This window comes from Gouania willdenowi, chromosome 14 (genome assembly GCF_900634775.1).
Source record: "Gouania willdenowi chromosome 14, fGouWil2.1, whole genome shotgun sequence".
In the NCBI taxonomy this organism is placed as follows: Eukaryota; Metazoa; Chordata; class Actinopteri; order Blenniiformes; family Gobiesocidae; genus Gouania; species Gouania willdenowi.
Window position 1 is genome coordinate 33,100,558 of NC_041057.1, and position 21,224 is coordinate 33,121,781.

Genomic DNA, 21,224 nt, shown 5'->3' on the forward strand with positions numbered 1-21,224 from the left:
ATACAAAACTACATAAGAAACAACCAAATGACACCAAAAACACACACTGAGAGAATAATAACACACAAAAACAACAAAAACGCACAAAATAAGTGAAAAATATACTGAATAATGAAAAAACAAACAACAAAATACACAAAATGATGATAGAAATGATTTTGATTAGAACATGAACTGAAAATACAAGGATCAGTCTTGGTCCAACATCAGGAGGGAGATGACCGTAAATTATAAAAACTATAGAAACAAATCTATTCTATTTCACACAGAGAGAATAATTTAAATAATACCAACAACTGTTAGCTCTTGGTTTTATGTTCACCTTACATGCCCTACAGCTAGGGGGCTCTAGCTCTCCTTTTGGAGGACACATGTTGTACACATGCTGGCTGTGGTTCAGTTGTAACTTTTATCTGGACGGTGTGGTTATGTTTTTGACTGAAGAAAATAAAGTCCTAACGTGGAGTTGATCTTTGACTAACACAACAACGCAAAGATTACAACAAAAACACAGAAAATAAGAGAAAAATATAATGAAAAATAAATAGAACAGACAAACAACAAAATCACATTGAAACACACAAAATGATGGTAGAAATGAAAAAAACTATAGAAATAAATCTATTCAGGAGGCACTAAATACGGTTTCATTTTATTTATTTACAAAATTAGATCATTTAAAATGTGTGTTATCACTAATTTATTCCATCATTATGATTTATAGATGTTTTTTCATAGAATTCTTAGCAAAATGTACTCAGACAAAAGGGGGAACTTGGATTCAGAAATAAAAGAAAGGGGGCACTAGAGCCTAAAAAGTTTGGGAACCACTGGTCTAGACCACATGTGTTAAACTCAAGGCCCAGGGCCTGAATCCGGCCCTTTAAACCATCCAATTCGGCCCGCAGGAGAAAATAAAAAAGCCAGAAAAAACATACATTTCTGTTTAAATGATTAAATAATTCAGTTGTAGATATCTCAGATTCTATTAAACGACACCAGAGGTAGGTAACCTTTATCACCTTGGAGGAGGACTGAGATAATGCAGAATTTGAAATCTGACTGTAGAAGAGCTGAGCGTAAATGGAGATCAACAAAACTCCAAATTCATCTAGAACTGTACAAAATAAGTCTGCGAAAATTCAATGATGGCTTGTTCAAAGCAAGGCAGCAATACTTTTCTGAAATTATTGCCAAAAATGTCAACAACTCTCGCACGTTGTTTTCTGTAATTGAAAAGCTCACAACCCCCCCAGATCAGATAGCCCCTGAATTACTGTCAGCTGGAAAATGCAATGAATTTGCTGTATATTTCAATGAAAAAATACAATCAATAAGGTCAAATATCAGAACAAACCAGCAAAATCACAAAAAGCTTGAACAGCTTCAACCACTGAGGGATGAGTCAACTACAATGTTAGAGTTTATTACAGTGAACCCAAAAACAATAGAGGAGACTGTTCAGCAGCTGAATCCATCAACGTGTTGCCTTGACACAATACCCTCAAACTTCTTTAAAACTGTTGTAAAATCAATTGTCACTGATTTGTGTCAGATAATTAACTGCTCATTCCAATCAGGCACCGTACCAAAATCCCTGAAAGTAGCTGCTGTGAAACCTCTGTTAAAAAAGAGAACACTGGATGCCTCTATACTGGCTAACTATAGACCAATCAGCAACCTTCCATTCATGGCCAAGATCATTGAGAAGGTGGTCTTCAACCAACTGAGTCAATTCTTAACATTCAACAAAATATTTGATACATTTCAGTCAGGTTTTCGTTCTCATCACAGCACTGAAACTGCTCTTATCAAAGTGATCAATGACATAAGGTTGAACACTGATTCAGGAAAAGTATCTGTTCTCATTCTGTTGGATCTAAGTGCTGCATTTGACACTGTAGATCATACAATTTTGTTGCACAGATTGCAAACATGGGTTGGACTAAATGGAAAAGTAATGCAATGGTTTAAGTCATACTTGGAGGAGCGAAGCTATTTTGTAAGCATTGGAAACTTTGAATCTGACAGATTACCAATGTCCTGTGGGGTTCCTCAGGGATCTGTTCTTGGACCCCTTCTGTTTAGCCTTTACATGCTTCCTTTGGGACAAATTTTACAGAACTGTAAGGTTGATTATCAGAGCTATGCAGATGACACACAACTATATCTATCACTGAACCCAGATGAACATGGTCCCATTGAGGTGTTGTGTGACTGTTTAGAAAAAATAAACTGCTGGATGAGTGAAAACTTCCTTCAACTAAACCATGACAAGACGGAGGTGATTGTCTTTGGTAACAAGGAAAAGAGGACTGCTGTCAGCAATTATCTGAGTCTGGATCTTTAAAAGCTAAAGACCAAGTCAAAAACCTTGGTGTTCTGATTGACTCAGATCTTACATTCAGCAGTCAGATCAAATCTATCACAAAAACATCTTCTACCACCTAAAGAACATCTCCAGAGTGAAAGGTTTAATGGCTCAGAAAGATCAGGAGAAACTGGTCCATGCTTTTATCTCCAGCAGACTGGACTATTGTAATGGTCTTCTGACAGGAATCCCCCAAAAGAGCATCAAACAGCTACAGCTGGTTCAGAACGCTGCAGCTCGGGTCTTAACCAGAACAAAGAGGTCAGAGCACATTACTCCAGTTTTAAAGTCTTTACACTGGCTCCCAGTCAGCCTCAGAATAGACTTCAAAGTTCTGCTGCTGGTGTATAAATCTGTGAATGGGTTTGGTCCAGAATACATTAGTGACATGTTAGTCAGGTATGAACCCAGCAGGTCTCTCAGATCTATGGACACAGGTCAGATAGTGGAGCCCAGAGCTCACAGTAAACATGGTGATGCTGCTTTTAGTTGTTATGCTGCAAAGAAGTGGAACAAACTGCCAGCGGAGCTGAAGTCAGCATCCAATGTGAACATTTTTAAATCAAAGTTAAAGGCACTTTTTTTCTCTACTGCATATGATTGAGAGAGAGACTTTTTGTCATGTTGTTGATGTAATGATGATTTTACTGATGATTTTAAATGTTCTTATTGATTTTACTGATGATTTTAAATGTTCTTATTGATTTTAAACAATTGAATGTTTTATCATGTAAAGCACATTGAGGTGCCTTGAGTATGAAATGCGCTATATAAATAAATTTGCCTTGCCTTGCCTTGCCTCACAGCGGGGTTTGATCAAAGGGCCACATTATCAACATTCATGTCAGCATTAGAATAATGACCAATCTGAGCATCAACACAGGAAAGAACAAAGAGTTTTTATATCAGTTCTGTGTACTTTTCCTGCATTTCTGTTGTACGTTTGTGTATTTTCCCTCTAAAATGTGTGTTTTTTTGGAGTCATATTGTGTATTTGTGTTGTTATTTTGCATTTTATTGAAGTAATTTTTGTGTATTTCTATGTTGTTTGTTCTTGTTGTGGGTTTGCAGAGTCGTTTGTTGTGTTTTTCTTGTCTTGTTGTGTACTTTCGTTGTCATTTTCTGAAATTTTGTAATTTTTCTAAGTCATTTAGTGTATTTTTGTTGTTGTTTTGTGTGTTTTTGGATCATTGTCTTTGTTTCCTTATCTTTCACTCTATTTTCCTGCAATGATGGAATTTTTTGTATATTTTATTAACGTATTCTTGGTTTTGCTTTGTGTATTATTCTGTCATTTTGTACGTTTACTTTGAGGACCGCATAAAATTAGACCAAGGGCCGCTTGTGGCCCCTAAGCCACCAGTTGCCTATATCTGACCTACACAATAATTAGAGGATTGCAGGAGAAATTAGTGAAATGAATGAAATTACTGCAGGAAAAATGTAGGTGCTATATTTGATCATAGGGCTGGGCGATATATAGACAAAAATTCATATCTCAATATTTTTTCTCAAAATGGTGACCTACTATATAAATCTTCATAATAATATTTAAAGTTTAAGTCTTAGCAGACTCTTTAATCACAAACAGCTGCACAATATGTTCCACTTTAGTCTTAGGGACAGCACTTGTGAGTGAGCACTCAGTAATCATCTAACTGTGTTTTTAATGCTGATCTGAGAAGTAATGAAAGCATCGACTCCCAAAACTAGTTTTTTGATACAAAATAAGCTATAAAATAAAAATATATCGATATAGGCGATGTTGTAATTTTCTACATCGCCAAAATAGGAAAGTCAATATATCTTGAATATCGATTTTTTGACCCGGCCCTATTTAATCATACGCCAGGTTCACCTAAAAATGAGAGTTAGGTTGGTGTGACTGCTCTGCTCTGCTCTGGGGTGGTCTTGGTCAGGATGGCTGGGGTGGGTTGCCGGGGTGCCTTGTTGCCTCAGCACGGGTGTGCATTCCTTCTGGGTGTTCACGGGGTCCCGGGGCTGTTTGATTTGGCGCCGTTGCCCCTTGCATGCGCATCTGGTTGGTCTCTGGGGCTGGGGCCCTGCGTGTTCCCCTGCCGCTCCTTCCCCTTGCTCCCTGTCCCCCTGTCTCGTCCTCCCCCCCTCCTCCTCCTTTGCTCTTGCGCCCGCCATCCTGTGGGGTTGGGTTTGGGGGGCTCCCGTTGGCCTGGGGCACTGGTGGGGGGGCTGTGGCTCCCGCCTGGGGGACGGGCGGTGCCGTGCCGGGTGGGTTGGCTGGGGGGTGGTCTCGTTGGGGGGCCTGGGGTGGTGGGGTCCTTGGCTCCGGTCCGGGGGGATCCGGGGTGGGGGTGGCTTTGGGGGTGGCTGCTGCCCGGGGTTGGCGATTGCCTCCTGGGTTGCTGGGTGGCGGGGTGTGGCTGTGGGTTGCTCCGTCGGCCCTTGCGGGTCCTTGGCTTGGCTCCCTGGGGCGCACCTTTGCTAGGGATGTCGCTTGCGCGACGAGCCAGGCGGGGCCCCCTCGGGGGCTTTTTGTACGACCGCAATGGCCGGGGTGTGGACGTTATGGCTAGGGGGTGGGGTGAGGGGTGCTATGGGGCCTCCCCGGGGGTCGTATTGGGCGGGTGTGCGGGGGCGCGGCGCGTGGTTCCTGGCCCGGTGGATCCGCGTTGGGATTGGCTGGTCTGCTGGCTGGGTGCACCGGGCGCCGTGGGCGCGATTCCGGGGCGGGGGTGCCCCGGGGGCGGATCCTTGGGTTACGTGTCCGGGGAGGTGCTCTCCGGCCATCTGCCCGGGGACCGGCCGCGGCTCGTGGCGGCGCTGCGCAGCCTTGGGCGGGGCGGGGCTGGTGGCCTTGGGCCCGCTGTTGTTCGGGGTGTGCTGGCGTCGGGGGGGTGTCTCGTGCCGGTGCGTGGGTCGTCGGGGATTGCCTCCGTGGGGGGGGGGGGGGGGGGCTCTATTGGCGCCGTTGGTGTGGGGGGGCGGTTCCGGGCTGGGGGTGCTTCGGTACTCTGGCTTGCCGGTCCGTGGCTGGCGGGATGGCCCTGCTTGGCGGTGGATGGCGTCCTCTCTCGTCGGGGGGGGCCGGGGCCGCCTCCCGGTGGAGAGTGTTGTATCGTGGCGCCGGGTGGGCCTGTGCTGGCCCTGGTGCGGGCATGGGCCTCCCCCCTGCTCGGCCGCTCCCCTTGGTGGCGGGGTGGCGTTGCTCCGGGCCGGCGGGCGGCGGGGGTCGCCCCCTGGGGCGCCGGGGGATGTTGTTGGTGCCTGGCTGTGCCCGGGGGTGGGGGGTGTCGCCGTGCTCCGCGGGGCCGGCGCGGTCTGGGGGGTGCCGTGGGGGGGGGTCTCCGGCTGTGCTGTTCCGGGGCCCGCAGTGCCACTTGCCCGTCTGCGCCATCTACCCTCTCGCGTGGCCCGCCACGCGGACGGGCCCGGCTCACACTGGACAGGCCTCCTACATGTTCACTTCACCCCACTCCCAGCTGGTCTGGCTCACTCACAAAATGCACCACACACCAATACCCAACCCTTGGGGGGCTGGATGGTGGGGCTGGGGGTGGAGGGGGCCGCCACCTGTGTTACTATGTAGTGGCGTGGGGGCGGCCCTCCCACCTCTAGTTGCCCTACTAATCCCTCCAATTTTAATTGCATCTCAACATGTCACCCCCCCGGAGGGTGTATCATCATTTACACCCTCCGGCCTATTACACCACATACACATAAATCCACAGAGGCTGGAGGGGGAGCACCGCTCCCCTCCATCCCCCTTCTTTTAATTACACCCCATACATTCACCAAACACACACATTCACACAGGGGATCGGGAAGTGCCTCTCCATTGGGGAATGGAGAGGCACCATAACAGGGTGGTGGGTTGGTACACATATTTGGGCCTCTCCGGTGGGGGCCTGGCCCCTCTGTTGGTGGCTGGGCCACTGCATAGAGTAAAAGCACATCAAGATGGTGCGGTCGGGCGTGGCGGTGGGTCTCGGGGGGGCTTTGCCGGGGTCTCTCCTTGCGGGGTCTTTCCGGGCTGTGTCGGCCGGGTGGGGCGCGGGGGTGCCTCTCCCCCTTGGGTGTGGCTTGGTGCTTGCTTTGTCTCCTGGTGGCCTTGGGGGCGGGCCCCGCGGTGTGCGGGCCCGGGGCGGCCTGCCTCGCCGGTTTGGGGGGTGGGTGTGCTGGGGGGGTGCTGGTGTCCTCACCGGGGTTGGGGCAGGGTTGTTTGGCGCCTCGGGATGATGCTGTTTACTGGGGGGGCGGCGTTAGCTGTTCCGATGGTTGAGGTTGCTTTCGGCCGCCTGGTGGGTATGTCCTGCCATCTGCGGACTGGTGGGTGGGTCCGGGGCATCTTTGGCTGGGGGCTGCTGTCCCGCGCTGGATGTGTGCCGTTGGGGTGCCTCCGTCCCCGCGGTGGGGGTCGCCGGTTGCTCGCGGGCCGGCGGGGGGCGCTGCCCCGTGGCTTGCGCTGTCCGGGGGGCGGCGGGCCCTGGGCTGCTGGCCTTGTGCTGTCTGGGGCTGTGCGGTCCTGCTGGGCTGTGGCCGGGACCTGGGCTGGGGTGGGGGGCGCGTCCCGGGGGGCTTGGCCCGGGGGCTTGCCCTTGGGGGGTCCTGGTCCCTGGGGGTGCTCCTGGGGCCCGGGGTGCTTGGCCGGCTGGCCGGGCCGGTCCTGGCGGGGGTCTTCTGGGGCGGGTGGCGCGTGCCGCGCCCTTGCATACCTTCTGGTGCGGCCCCTGCTTGGGCAGTCCCCCGTGAGGCAGAGTGTCGGGGTCAGATTAGGGGGCCACATCCCGGCGGGGCGGTCTGGCTTGGCCTCTGGAGGGGGCCCTGGCTTTAAAGAACTGAAGCTCTTGGCGCGGGCGGCATCAGCATCTGGGGCGCCCGGGGGGGCTAGGTTGGGGTGCCTGGGGACCGGCGGGGGGACTCCCAGCGGCCCCCTGGTGCCTTATGCGGCTTGGGGTGTGGTCGTTCGCCCTGGGCGGGCTGCTCCTGGTGCTGCATCCATTCCGGGTCCTCCTGGCCTGGGGTCGGGTCCTTGCTGGCTCTGGGCTCACCGGCGAGGGCCCGCCGGCTGCCCGTTCGGCGTGGCTCTGGTCGTCTGCTGGGCGTGGGCTTTGGCTCCTCCGCTGGGGTCTCGGGCGGGGGGCTCTCTGGGCCCTCCCCTCGGGGGGCTGGGCGCGGGGGTGTGGGTGGTGGTGGGGGGGTGGGGGGCTGGGGGGCCTGGGGGTTGGGGGTTGGAGTCGGTGGCGTGGTGCGCTGGGTCCTTGGCTCCTTGGGGGCTTTTCGGGTGTGTATGGGGGGGGCAATGGCAGCCTCTCGGCTTGGGACCTTGGGGGCGTTCGGGGGGCTGCTTGGCCGTGGGGTGGTCGCCGGGGGCCCCTAGATCTCTCGCTCTTTCTGCTGGCCCGACTGCTTCTTCGGGCCCGGGGGCGGCTTATGGGTTTTGCAGTAGCGGCTCTTGGAATCACATTTGTCATGGACGCACTGGCCTCGGGCTGTGGGATAACACTCATACTGGGCTCAACCATAGACACGTTGTTCCCAAATACCTGTTTTATGTAACTTCCACTCACTTCCTCCTCTGCTCACAGCCACCACCATTATTCCTAAGCCGCACACTGGTCACCAGACTGGCTTGATAACACAACAATAAGCACAATATACACAACCACAATTTCACATCACATCACTTGAAACTTATTGATTATTCCCCACCCATTCGTTTTCCTATCTTGTATCCCTCCTCCCTGTTAACTCCCCCCCCCCCCACCCCCCTCACCCTGGTGTAACACTGCCCTCTCTCTTTTTTACATCCTCCCTTTAATAAAGTATTTACCCTTCCCTAGGGAGGGCTGGTGATGGTCACAATTATGCAATGAAATAAATTCATTTATTTAATTGCAATAATAAAATATGCATTGCTGTTAAAAGATTGCACTTCTTGTAGTGTTAACCTTCAACAGCATGTGCAAACAAGGTAAAAAAAAAAAGGTTGGTGTGACTGCTTTTGGACATACGTACAGTATGTCTGAAACATGGAACAGGTGCGTAGCACAATTTCTTTACAAAAAAAGTAATAAAACTTAGGACATTATGTTTTAGAAATAAAGTGGTTGGTGAGCAGAATAATGGTAATCCATTAATTTCCATTACAGTAACGTGTAATTCAGATGATAAAATGTGATTTCAATCTCACACTGGAACCTTTTTGCATTATGTAATTCAGTTTATGACAAGAAAAGCAGACAAAAGAACCCAAATCATTTTCATACTCACACATAAAACATTTTATTGTGTAGTTCAAGCACTGCCTGCTCTTTTTTCCCCTCTTGGGATCAATAAAAACATATAAAACAATAACCAGGACTAAATATTGGTTCTCTGGTAAAGTTGGTAGCTCTAACGACAGGTAAAATGATGGTGATATTACAGCCTGTGCAGCAGGACTAAAACCATCTCCAGGTTTTACTTTCACCCGTCTGGTGAAGCCTGTTCCATTGGCTGGTATTTGTGTGTGTGTAATAAGTATGTGTGTCCATGTGAATATCTGCATGTTTATACCTTCATCCATCCACCATTTATTTTTATTTTTTTATATATTTTATTTTTATTTTTCATCCACTCTCTTCATTATATCCATGTCTTCTAAGGCTCTTTGAAATAAATATTGGTTCTACTCCAGGCGGTCATTTTGGATTATGTCGTCACCAGCAACTGGCAGAGCAGATAGAGGAATTATTTCATTCTAAATTAAAATTGGAACAAACCAGCCGCGTAATTCAGATTGAAGTTTAATTTGGAATTTAAATTAGCATTAGGAATTAAGTGTTTACAAGATCAGTTTAAAGAGGATTTTATTGAACTTTTATTCTGAATTAAAGCTCTCATGTAAACATGACCCCTGATGGCCCACCACTGGCCCCCTTTTTACTAGACAGAGGGCTGGTGTCAGCGTGTAAAGAAAGGCTGGGATTACGTATGTGCCAATAATCTGTTAGCATCACAGACGCTAACAGAGCGAACAGTGTAGCTATCAAAAATAATGTATTTTCATCACGTTTACGTGTTTTCTGATTAACAGCGATAACCATTTTAACTCAACTTGTCAAAAACAAATCATCTATGATCATGTTATGACTTTGTTTTGTTGAGCTAGCAGTAGCTACAAATGACTTTGGTTTCATATAAAGAGGAACTAAAACCCAAACCCACTTTTTTCTGCTGAATGTTTTTGGGTATTAAGTAGTGCTGTTGATTGATCCTAGTCCAACTTTTAACATTTAAGTAAAAGCATTTTAATGTTACATATTTAGTTGTAAAATGTCAGAGTTACTGGCCACTAAGGGTTAAACATTGGCTATTACAAGTGAATTTAGCGTTTATTTAGAGCAGTGACTGTTAGTGAGTAAAATAGCGTCTTTGGGGCTGTGTTTATGCTTGTGGGCTGTGTATTGTGTGTAGTGGTTGAGCAGGAAGCGCTCTGTCACTGCCAGCACTGACCGGCTGCCTGAGTGGGCGTGTCTTACTGCTACAGCAGTAACGCCCATAATATATCACTATTGGAGAGAGCACAGTTGACCGAGTCAAATTCCTCGTGTGTACAACATACACTTGGCGAATAAAGATGATTCTGATTCTGATTCTGATTCTGATAGGCATTTTTTTGATATTCCCCCCTAGTGGCAGGTCAGCAGAAAGCAGGGGTTTAGTTACTCTTTAAGTTCAGATTTCCAAGGAGAACAAAAGTAGATATCTGCTTCCTTGTAAAGGAAATATTCATTTTTTTAAAAGCACTTTGAACAAATACTGAACCTTTGTTTTTGTTTTGAACGTATTTGGTGGAACGGTTGTTTACAGGTTCTGTCACGATACAATAGAGAGTTTCAGCGAATACAGCAAATTTACTGCTTGACTTTTATTTATAAATCTATTCTTGGACTTTTGCCTACATATTTGTGTTTACACATGTTTAGACATCAGTGAGTATGGCCTGCACTCTCAAGACACCACACAGATGCCAATCCCGAGAGTCAGAACTGACCTTTACATTTTCTGGAACGATGTGCAGAAGGACTTGAAATTGACACATATTGTAACTCTGGAGGAATTCAAGACACTTACACAAGAAAGAGAAATAAAGCTTGATTAGATTTTGTAACTGTGCTATCTAAACATGTATACGTCACTCTTGCTCTAATTTTGTATGACTACATTTTATTTGTGTTTTGTGTGTGTGTGTGTGTTTGCTGTAACCGTCTTGACCAGGTCACTCTTTTAAAAGAGGTTTTTAAATCTCAATGAGTTATTTTTGCTGGTTAAATAAAGGATATTGAAAAATAACTCAATGCATTTAACTCAGTAAAATCATGCGATCAATCGTGATTAAAATCAAAAATATAAAAATGGTGACATAGAGACTTTAATAAAATGTTCCATCCACCAAAAAGCTAATAGTCAGAATTATAATAAAGTTCTTCATTTCAACTACAAGGGATTTTTTAAATCTTGTAATCGTGTACTGATGAAGACTCGTATCCAGTCCTACATGTAAAGTGTTGGGGTTGAATAAACCAGGTATGGTTTATATAGTTTATGCTCTGCAGGTCCAACGCTGCTGCTCTCACTGGTTTGGCGTCGGTAGTACCTCCGCAGGGCAGGGCTACTGGGGTGGCTTTGTCTCACATGGAGGAAGTACTCATCAGGGCGACTGGAGGTGAAACCACAATCCTCACACACAAATATCTTGGAGCGTCGCTGGCGATAGGCGTACTGCTGCTGAACGCCGTGGATCTTTCTCATGTGGGACTCAAGAGAACATCGCTGTGTGAAGGCCTTCTCACACAGCTCACATTTATAGGGACGGATACCTGCAGCAGGAGCACATGATTGGATCAGTTACATTACATTACATACAGTACATGATCCACACATGGCATTAGTTACAGTAACACACCCACCCCTATGATAATGGCATTTACATCACGGAATCGTTTTACATCTTTCACAACAAACACTTGTTTTAAACGTGTGGAATTTTAGAATAAACTTGTGTTGTGTTTCCTTATGATTTAGATCAGTGGTTCTCAAAGTGTTTTGGCTCAAGTCCCCCCTTAGTCCGACTACATCAGTTTACTCAGAATATTTATGAAAAAAAAAAACAACTATAGATCATAATGATGGAATAAATGAGTGATAACACATGTTACAGAATCTCATTTTGTAAATAAGTGAATGAAACAGTATTTAGTGGCTCATTAATAGATTTATTTCAATAGTTTTTTTTTATCATGTACGGTCGTCTCCTTCCTGATGTGGGACCAACACTGAACCTTGTATTTTCATTTTTATCATCATGTTTGTTTTTGTGTCATTTTGTGTATTTTGTTGTTGTCTGTTCTTTTTATTATTCAGTATATTTTTCTCTAATTTTGTGTGTTTTTGTTGCCATTGTGTGAGTTGCTGGTAATTAGTATGATTAGAATTTTTAACTAAAAATAAGCATAAAACCCCATATTTTATATATATATGTATATATATATATATATATATATATATATATATATATATATATATATATTTGCAGCGGCAAATTGAGTCTCAAACAAGACAAGAACACGTCAGCTCATTCAATAAAATTTGGCTAAAAATGAACAATTGTTCCTAATTAAATGCTGAGCTTTGATTCAACACTATAGTGAAAGCAAAGCTATTAATTGCGGATGTGAGTTGCATTAAAACGGTGGAAACAGCTACTGAAAACCATTGCTGGGTTGTTGTTTTAATGCAAAGTGATGCAAATGCTTAGTTGTCTTATACTGCCCTTCATCTGACTGCTCAGAGGACAGAAAACTTCAGAAACTTTTAGGGCTGAATGCTAACTTATTTACTTAAAGCTTAGATTGCACTTTCAGAATCTGTAAATAACGCAAAACACTCCCTGGACGACCTGTTCCTTGTGTTCTCATATATGTAAATGTGTAGAGACAAAACAAGCTGCAAACTTGTGTGTCCAAAAGAGACATTCCCGAGTGGTGACATTATGGATGAAAAGGGAAAAACCTTCCAAACACCTTCGAAAGAGGAACTGTTCTTGAACTGGAGGAATGCTAACAACGTCTGGCAGGGAACAAGGCCAACACGAACAACGATAGAGAGGAGGAGGACAACACAGATGAGAATACACAAAAAAGGACAGTTTATAACAACTCAAGAATGTTTGACCAGAGAGACATGTAAACCCATGTAAATTTGCGATGGTAAAACAGGGGACGGGACCCGGATAAGCAAACTGCTTCTCTCGTCTCCTTTTTCGGCATGTACAAAAAAGAAAAAAAAAAAATGTGAAAAAAAAAAAAAAAAGTGAATGTAACCATGTCGGAAATAAACTGAATAAATAAAAAATAAATAAATAAAAAAAAGTTTACACTATATTTTTAGGATTAATTGTATGAGCCTAAGTCCTAAAGTGACAAGGGTGTATTTGAGCACATTTTAGTGATATACCCTGAGGAAGATTTTTGTGATTTATTGATAACGCATAATTGTCATTCCCCAAGCTCATAAAATTATACTTTTGGCAAGAAGAAACAAATATTGTGTGAATATAGTCCCCTAACTAACATTATCCCCTAATTATCTGACAAAAATGAGAAAAAAACAAAAATTAACTGAAATTTGAAATGGACTGGGATATTTTTAAAACCGCATAACGATACTCTGTCATGTATAGTGAAGATGTTATGGACAATCTTGTGGAACTAAATATTTTTGACTGTTAATTTGTCAATTTTTGTCAACTGACGACCAAAATAGATTTTGAAGTGACTCAAATTGTTTTGGTGAAGATGTGTCTAATCATTATTGACATTTTGACATAGTACATATAACAAGTACATTTAATTGATAATTTGCGTGTTTTCGAAAAATTGCAAAAAATCGTCACCAGGTCTATCAATAAAATGTGCTAAAAAACGCCACTGCCACCAATTCTGGAGACAAGAATTCTTATACAGTATATTATACAGTTTTCTACCATGGGGAGGGGTATCCAATTTTTCTTCTTGTGCTGGCCACAGATTGGTAAAGGAACAAGATGTGACGCGTCATGAAAAAAGCCAGGATCAAGTCGACCAGGGGGCGTTTTGAGTTATTTACAGATTCTAAAAGTGTGATTTCTAAACTCACATAAAAGTCAAAAATTATTTGTTGGCAGTTTCCAAAGTACACGAGGGAGAAAATCTTCCTCAAAGTCTCTAAAGGTTTTCTCTCGTCCCAGAGCAGTCATTTGAGGGCAGTAACAAAAGCTGCACATTTGCATCACTTTGCATTAACCCAACTCCCAGCAATGATTGTCAGTAGCTGTTTGAACCGTTTTAATGTGATTCACATCCACAATAAATACCTTTACTTTCAGTTTAGTGTTTGATCAAAGCGCAGCTTCATTTAGAAATACAGTTTCATTTTTAGGAGCCAAACTCTGCTTGTATTGATTGCCTTTATCGGATCAGCTGACGTGTTTTTGTCTAGTTTGATTCAATGCGACGCAGTGGTAGGAAAAAAACAATGAATTACTGTTTTAAATGCAGTATTTCTGAGGTCAGGAAAGCAGGGAGGAGGACTGTGTTTTACTTCAATGTGCAGTTTTTTGGCTGAAAATGACGAGTGTGTGGATTTTCCTCACCCTTAAACACATAAGCTGGTCGGCACTAAAACAAGCCATTTTCAAAGACAAAGTTTACCCGTTTCAAAACATGCAATACTCTTATTTCTTTATGTAATCAACTAGCATGTTTGGCAAAAAAATAAAAATAAAAATCACTATTTTCTCAGAAAATAAAAGTGTTGAATTTTTCCTCTGTTTCTCTCATGGTTTTCACCATATAAATGTTTCTGAAACAGGTTTTGGCATATGTTTACTGTTTCTGATACGAAAACAAATTCAGTCTATGCAAAGATATTTGACTTGTCTGACTAATTGGAAGTACCTGCAACAAATCTCTATAAAATCCCAGGAACATGGTTTGACTCCAGCAAAATCCTCATCATAAATCATAAACTCACCTTTGAGATGTTTTTTTTTTCAGAACACCTTTACTATTCTATTCTATTCTATTCTAATCTATTCTACTCTATTCTATTCTATTCTATTCTACTCTATTTACTGCTAAAATGGGTTTTGCTACTATACATGTTCCTTAAAAAGCCACAACTAGATTAGTTTGGATTAGAATAACCCCTTAGAATAGGGGTTCTCAACCTTGGGGTCAGGACCTTATTTGGGTTCGCGAGACACTGGGAGGGGGTCAGCAGACAAGAAACGAAGAATTTGAGCCCATTTTTGCTTTTTTTTTTTCTGCAACTACATCAAACTTGCCGTGATTTAACCTATTTTCATCACTTTTTCTTGCTCCTTTTAATGCATTTTTGCTACGTTACTCCCATTTCTGCCACTTCATCAAATTTGAATGCAATTTTTTTTACTTTCAAGACATTTTCAGCACTTATAAACTGTTTCCATTACTTTCCTGCTAATGTCACACATGTTGATCCATTATTGTCACTTTTAACCTCTTTTCACCAGATTTCATGCTTTTGTTTTGCCAATTAACCACATTCACCATTTGTCATGCCCATTATTTGCCAGTTTAAACTAATTGTTCCAATATTGACACTTTGAACCTTTTTTACCACTTTTTCTGTCTGTTTTTGTCCACTCTAATTTACAATTTTTAACCAATTTCTGTGGTTTTTAAAATCCCATTTCACCACCTTTTCCACCATTTTTGGTCACTTTTAACCCATTTTATTTCTGATTAAAACAAGGATTCATATCTTTAAGATGACTATAATAATAATAAACGTTCCTGGATAACAGTGGAGATTATTCAGATGAATTAATAAATGTGGTTATCACAGATTCATAGAACATCATAGAACCATCATTTTGCTGACTCTCCTTTATTCCCCCTTATAGATGACCCTGTCTCCACATGACTGTTCTTCAATGTTCATGTCTGTGTTCAACCACCCATGAATTAGATGATTAGAATCTATAATACAAAGAAGAATAGAGTCAATATCTCACCTGTGTGTGTTCGCATGTGCCTCTTCAGGTCAAAAGTGTCATTGAATCCTTTGCCACAAAATTGACAAAAATGTCTCTTGACGAGGCTGTGGCACTTGAGGTGGCGCGTCAACATGCGCTGTAGGGGGAAGATCTTGTGGCACACCGAGCACACAAAGTCACCTGACGTGGGGGACGTACGAGGTCTGGACTGGGGAGGGAGGAGTATACATGATTAGTTAATGAAAGAAAAACATAACATGTGTGCAGGTCAATAATCTCAGACTGGCTTAATTAAATATATTAACGTTCAATCACAATTACAACATATCCATTATGACAACAATGTACAACAAGCATTGGAAAAACATTTATGATCTCAATTTAGTGTTATTGTTTGTGGCTTTAGTATGACGCGCTCGCATCAATGAGCTTTCATTTTGGTACTTTGGGTGAATTTGCACATTAGCTAAATATTTACTTTTACCCATTTAGATTTATATTTAACATTTTAAATTTAGATTTAACATTTGGAATTAATATTTAGATTTAACATTTAGAATTAATATTTAGATTTTATATTAAAATGTAACATTTAGATTCAACATTTACTGCTTTAATGTAAAGATTCAACATTTAGATTTAGATTTTTAACATTGAGATTTAACATTTAAATTTAACGTTTAGATTCAACATTGACATTGGATAGAGCGGGATTGAAATCCCCAACTCTTGGGTTATTGGACGACTCCATTACTGAGCCACAGTCGCCCCCAAACAAGATGGAAGCCATTTTTACTTTTAAATTGACGAAAGAAACCTAATTAAAAAAATAAATAAATCAAAACACTAACATTCAGTAGACCAGATTTATAAAGCAATACATATGGAGTCATTGGGTTATAGTGAAGCAAAAAATAAAGCTTATAGCCCCTGCCTGAACCAAAATGAGTGCGACGCCCCTGATCTAATGAAACCTGAACCTACCTTTGCTCTGTTGACCAGGGCCAGTGTGTTGGGACGACAGAAGCAGCCTCTCAGCATCAGTGCAGACCAGTCTGGTTTGTGGTCAGTCCTGGATGGTTCTGAGTCAGGCAGACGAACAGTTTCTATAGTTTCCACTGCTGTCCCAGAGGCTGGGGGGGCTACAGGTGGAGACATGGATACAGGCTGTGGGGTCGGACTGCTGCTGGATATCTGCTCTCTGACACTTTCACTTTCTGAAAAGATTCAAACATCACCAACAGTTATGGAACAGATATTTAAAAACTACACACAACATTGTTGACTAATCAAACTACAAATTTCATTAGCCTTTGTTTAGTCAGGAGAACATTGAGATTAATAATCTACTTTACAAGTGTCTCCAGGCAGCAGTACATAAAACAAGTTTACAATGTCAAAATAATACTAAAAGTTGACACTTTCAGTTTTCTACATAAAGGCTGTCACTAAATGACATTAATAAGGTGTCATTTAGTGTAATTCATCATTACCCTGATCCTAATCCATAACCCAAACCCCACTAGATCCCTCCACCTAACCCAAAAAAGGCCAACATAGCTCCAAAGGTGTCATTATTTAGCCAACAACACTTAATGACACATTATTCATGCTATTGACAGATAATGACAGCGTAATGTATAAAACTTCAAGTAACGTGCTACCCTAAAATGTTCTTAAGGCAAACCAATAGCCCAGTAGACAAGTACATGAAACACAATAAAAAGTACATGAGTCATAATCTGAATTTATGAAAGATAAAACTATAATGGCCACCAAATAATTAAAAATAAATGAGCTAAAACAAGACCATGGTGATGTTTTTGTGATAAGTTGCAGTAAAAGGGTCATAAACTCTGTGAGTTTTTGTGTAAAACATTCCATGACCATGGAACAGCTTCATGGCGCTGATTGTAAAGTTTTGGATGCTAAAATAAACAGAAACTTATTGCAACATTTAGCAACAAATCAAATTTTAAAAACTTGAACGTGAATTTTGACCAGATTTAAAGCAATATTTGTGTTATTTTTTTCTCGTAAAAATATGTCAATGTTATATCTAAATATTAAATCTTAATGTTAAATCTAAATGCTACATTTAAATATAGATATATTAAATCAAATCATAAATGTTGAATCTAAATGTTAATAATCTAAATCTTAATGTTGAGTCTAAATGTTAAATCGTCATCTAAATGCTAAATGTTGAATTTAAATGCTAAGTCGAAATGTTAAATGTAAATGTTAAATTTATATCTAAATGTTAAATCTAAATCTCAATGTTAAATCTAAATGTCATGGGTGAGCTTTAACATTTAAATTTAGATTTGCATTTAGATTTAACGTTTACATTTAACATTTAGATTATATATATATAATATTATATTTTTACAAGAAAAAAAATCACAAATTTCACAAATATTGTTGTAAATCTGGTCAAAAGTAACATCAAAATTCACATGCTTTTTAAACATTGTTTGTTACTAAATTTTATTTATCTGTTTATTTTAGCATGTGCATCTTTACAATCGCTGTCCCATAGAGCTTTGCCGTTAGTAATAAATAATGTTTTAGGTCATACCCAGTGTGTCTTCTTTCCACTCATGTTGGCTTGGTTCTTTCCATTGCCAAGCTCCACATGCTCCTTGTTTCTTCTTCACAAGGAACGACCTCGGCATCTTGGTTTCCTCTGGGCTTGTCCTTCACCTCCGTCCTGGTGCTGATTCTCATCAGATCTGATAAGTAAGACGTACTCTCTCCTCTTCTTACATCAATCCTCAACAATCCATTTGTACGGTCCCTATGCAAAACCCTGGCACTCATTTCCATAGTCATCTATAAGAATGGAAAAGTCTGAAACCAGTGAGTGTGGATGGAGGGCTGTTGGGCCACACTGTAGTACAGCTGTGCCGATTGTACGCATGCGCCATTTTAACTGGTCCTCCGCTGGTTTTGCATGTCAGGTAGTGAAAATCCGGTGAGCTTCACATTCAAGTGACTTCTTGGCATGCAAATCTCTGACCTGAACCAAGCCCTGGCCTTAGACAAAAGGCCATGGTCTGAGTAACAGGAGCGTGCACGTTGGAGCCACAGCATTAACTGCTACGTAAAACAGCTTCCACTCCTCTATGGAGGTTTGCTGTTAAAAACTACGTATCAAACCGTTGAGAAGAAACAAAAAAACACAAGTCACCATTAGATCCAACTCCCATTCTGTTGCAGGGGTGTCAAACTCATTTTAGTCTAGGGGCCAAATACACCAACATTATTGTGCCCTGGTTTGCACTTCTACGTATGAATAAAATACAAAATGTGCTAGAAAATGACAATTTCCAAGCAATCAGTCCCAAAAAGGTCTTGACTATAAATTTCCTAGATTTTGTGACCAATTTCTATTTTATTGAGGGAAATATTATGTCATAATTTGAGGAAAATTTAAGTTTTTTGTAAGAATTGAGTGTTTTTTTCAACTGATTAACAATAAAAATGTCTGCCATCGTGTGTTATAAGCACCAGGAAATTTATTGTTGAGTATAATTTACACAATGATTAATGTTTTCTCTATGATTTCTACTTTCACCTGTGGGCCGAAATGAATGCACCAAAGGGCCGGATTTGGCCCAAGCGTGAAGGGCCATGAGTTTGACACGTTTTTATTTATTTATTTATTGGAGGATTTGCCCCTTGAGATGGAACATCTCGTTTTCGAGGGGGTCCTCAACTTACATAAGATGACAGATACAGCAGAGCAGACAATACAAGAATTCAGTATTTCAAAAATAATAAATACAACAAAATATAGATAGACACACATGCATACACACCCACACACACACAGTATACATTTGACAGTTGTTCAAAACAGTAAATATTTTATACAAAAAATAAATAAGTAATAATAGTGATATCATTAATAGTAGCTATCTAAAGATAGTAAGAACTTTCATTAGATTAAATAAATAAAAAGGTTTAGGTTACATAGCCTATAATCAAAAACACTGACAGATATTCTGGAGATGGAGGACAAGAGCATTTTTAAACAGAGACAGAGGTTAGAGAGTGGATCGGTAATGGGAGAATGTTCCAGTCAAATGGAGCTTTATATTTGAATGAAAATTTACCGACTTCTTTTTTGACTCTAGGGACTACAAGATATGGTTGATCAGCATGACGCAAACTGTATGAAGATCTGAAAGGAATTATATATTGTTTTAAATAATCAGGAAAACTTAAATTAATACATTTAAATATAAATAATAGCCAGTGAAGCTGTCGTCTAGATGCCAGAGAGAATCATTACATATGTTCATACATTTGGCAGTGGTGAGTTCTAAAGGGACAGTGGAGGATAAATCTACACAGACTATTGGAAGTGACATTAAGTGGTTGGAGAATCGTGGCAGTGGTGTTTTGATAAATAATATCACTGTAATCAATAATGGTTAGAATCAATTGTAAAATTATCCTTTTTCTAACTGAGTAACTAAAACAATTAACTGATAAAGCAATTTTAAGCGATAAGAAATTTTGTTTGTAATAGTTTGTATATGAGTTTTAAATGATAGTGAGGAGTCTAGCCATAGACCAAGATATTTAAACTGATCAACAACTGGGACTGGTGACAAATCACTGGTGACACGTGTTTTAGATAATGTTATTTTCTTTCTTATTTATTTATTTTTTTTACAGCAACAGCATCTTTAAAATATTCTATTATATGCGGAAAAACTACAAATTTCATCATAATTGTGCCCGAGTTTGCACTTCTACGTATACATATACTAAATATGTAAGAAACCATCAAAGCAATAAGTGATATAATCAGTCCCAACAGGATATTTACTTTAAATTTCCTAGATTTTGAGACCAATTTCTATTTAATTAAGGAAAATATTATGTCATAATTTTAGGACAATTGAAGAATTTTGTAAGAATTTTGAGGGTTTTTTTTAACTGTTTAACATTAAAAATGACTGCAAAAGTGCAATAGAGGCAGCGGGAAAACTGTGAGCACCTGCAAATATTGTTGAGTTTCATTTACACAACGATTCATGTTTTCTCTATCATTTCTACTTTCACCTGTGGGCCAAATTGGATGCTCCAAATGGCCAGATTTGGCCCCCTGGGCCTTGAGTTTGACACGTGTGCTGTAGAGTTTTTGGATATTTCAGATTCTCAGACATTTGCATTATCTGTACAGGAAATAGAAAGTGAAGTGCCTAAATCTCTTATTTTACTGGGCAGTGCATGTCCAAGGCAAATACCAGTGTCAAGGGTTACTTAAGCTAATGATGCAAATATAGCAGTAGAGGTCAAACCAGGATGAATTTCAGATTGGGTGGGTGCTCGGATACCCCCCATCTTTGAAAAGTACAGAAATGAGGAAGGAGAATGTAAATTACACAGATATTAATGGAGCCTGTTAATTTTGTTCTTTTTTCCCTTTGTTCTGTTTCTTTTACAGTTTTTCTCGAATGTCAGGACACATTTCAGGAAACTGCCCTCCATTTTCTCTAAACTCTAAACACAAAACACTTTTCTCAAGCTAGCTCCACAAAAACTCGCAGTCTCTTTACAAAACGAAACTCTCACTCCAAAACCCAAACTTTCACCACAAAACTGTTGCTCCTATGGCCAAAACCAAACTTTGACAACAAAATGGTCCTCACAGCTTGCAAAAATGTAAACACTATTGGATATCTATCACACACTTCAATAAAAATTGAAAACACAATGTTCAGGGTGTGATGTTCTCAGTACCCCATCATTTGTATAGTAATCACATCTGTATAGTAATCAATAGTAAGTCACAGA

The 21,224-nt window shown here is 41.5% G+C and overlaps 1 protein-coding gene across 1 annotated transcript; it reads right to left on the minus strand.

The window, feature by feature from the left end:
* Window positions 1–10,885: 10,885 nt before the first annotated feature.
* LOC114476106 (putative transcription factor ovo-like protein 3) lies at window positions 10,886–18,130 on the minus strand. Its single transcript, XM_028467385.1, has 4 exons — window positions 17,992–18,130; window positions 16,395–16,627; window positions 15,429–15,618; window positions 10,886–11,211 (listed from the first exon to the last, which is right to left on the minus strand). The coding sequence occupies exons 1-4, from the start codon at window positions 18,086–18,088 to the stop codon at window positions 10,886–10,888; spliced, it is 846 nt and encodes a 281-aa protein (XP_028323186.1). The 5' UTR covers window positions 18,089–18,130.
* Window positions 18,131–21,224: the final 3,094 nt, after the last annotated feature.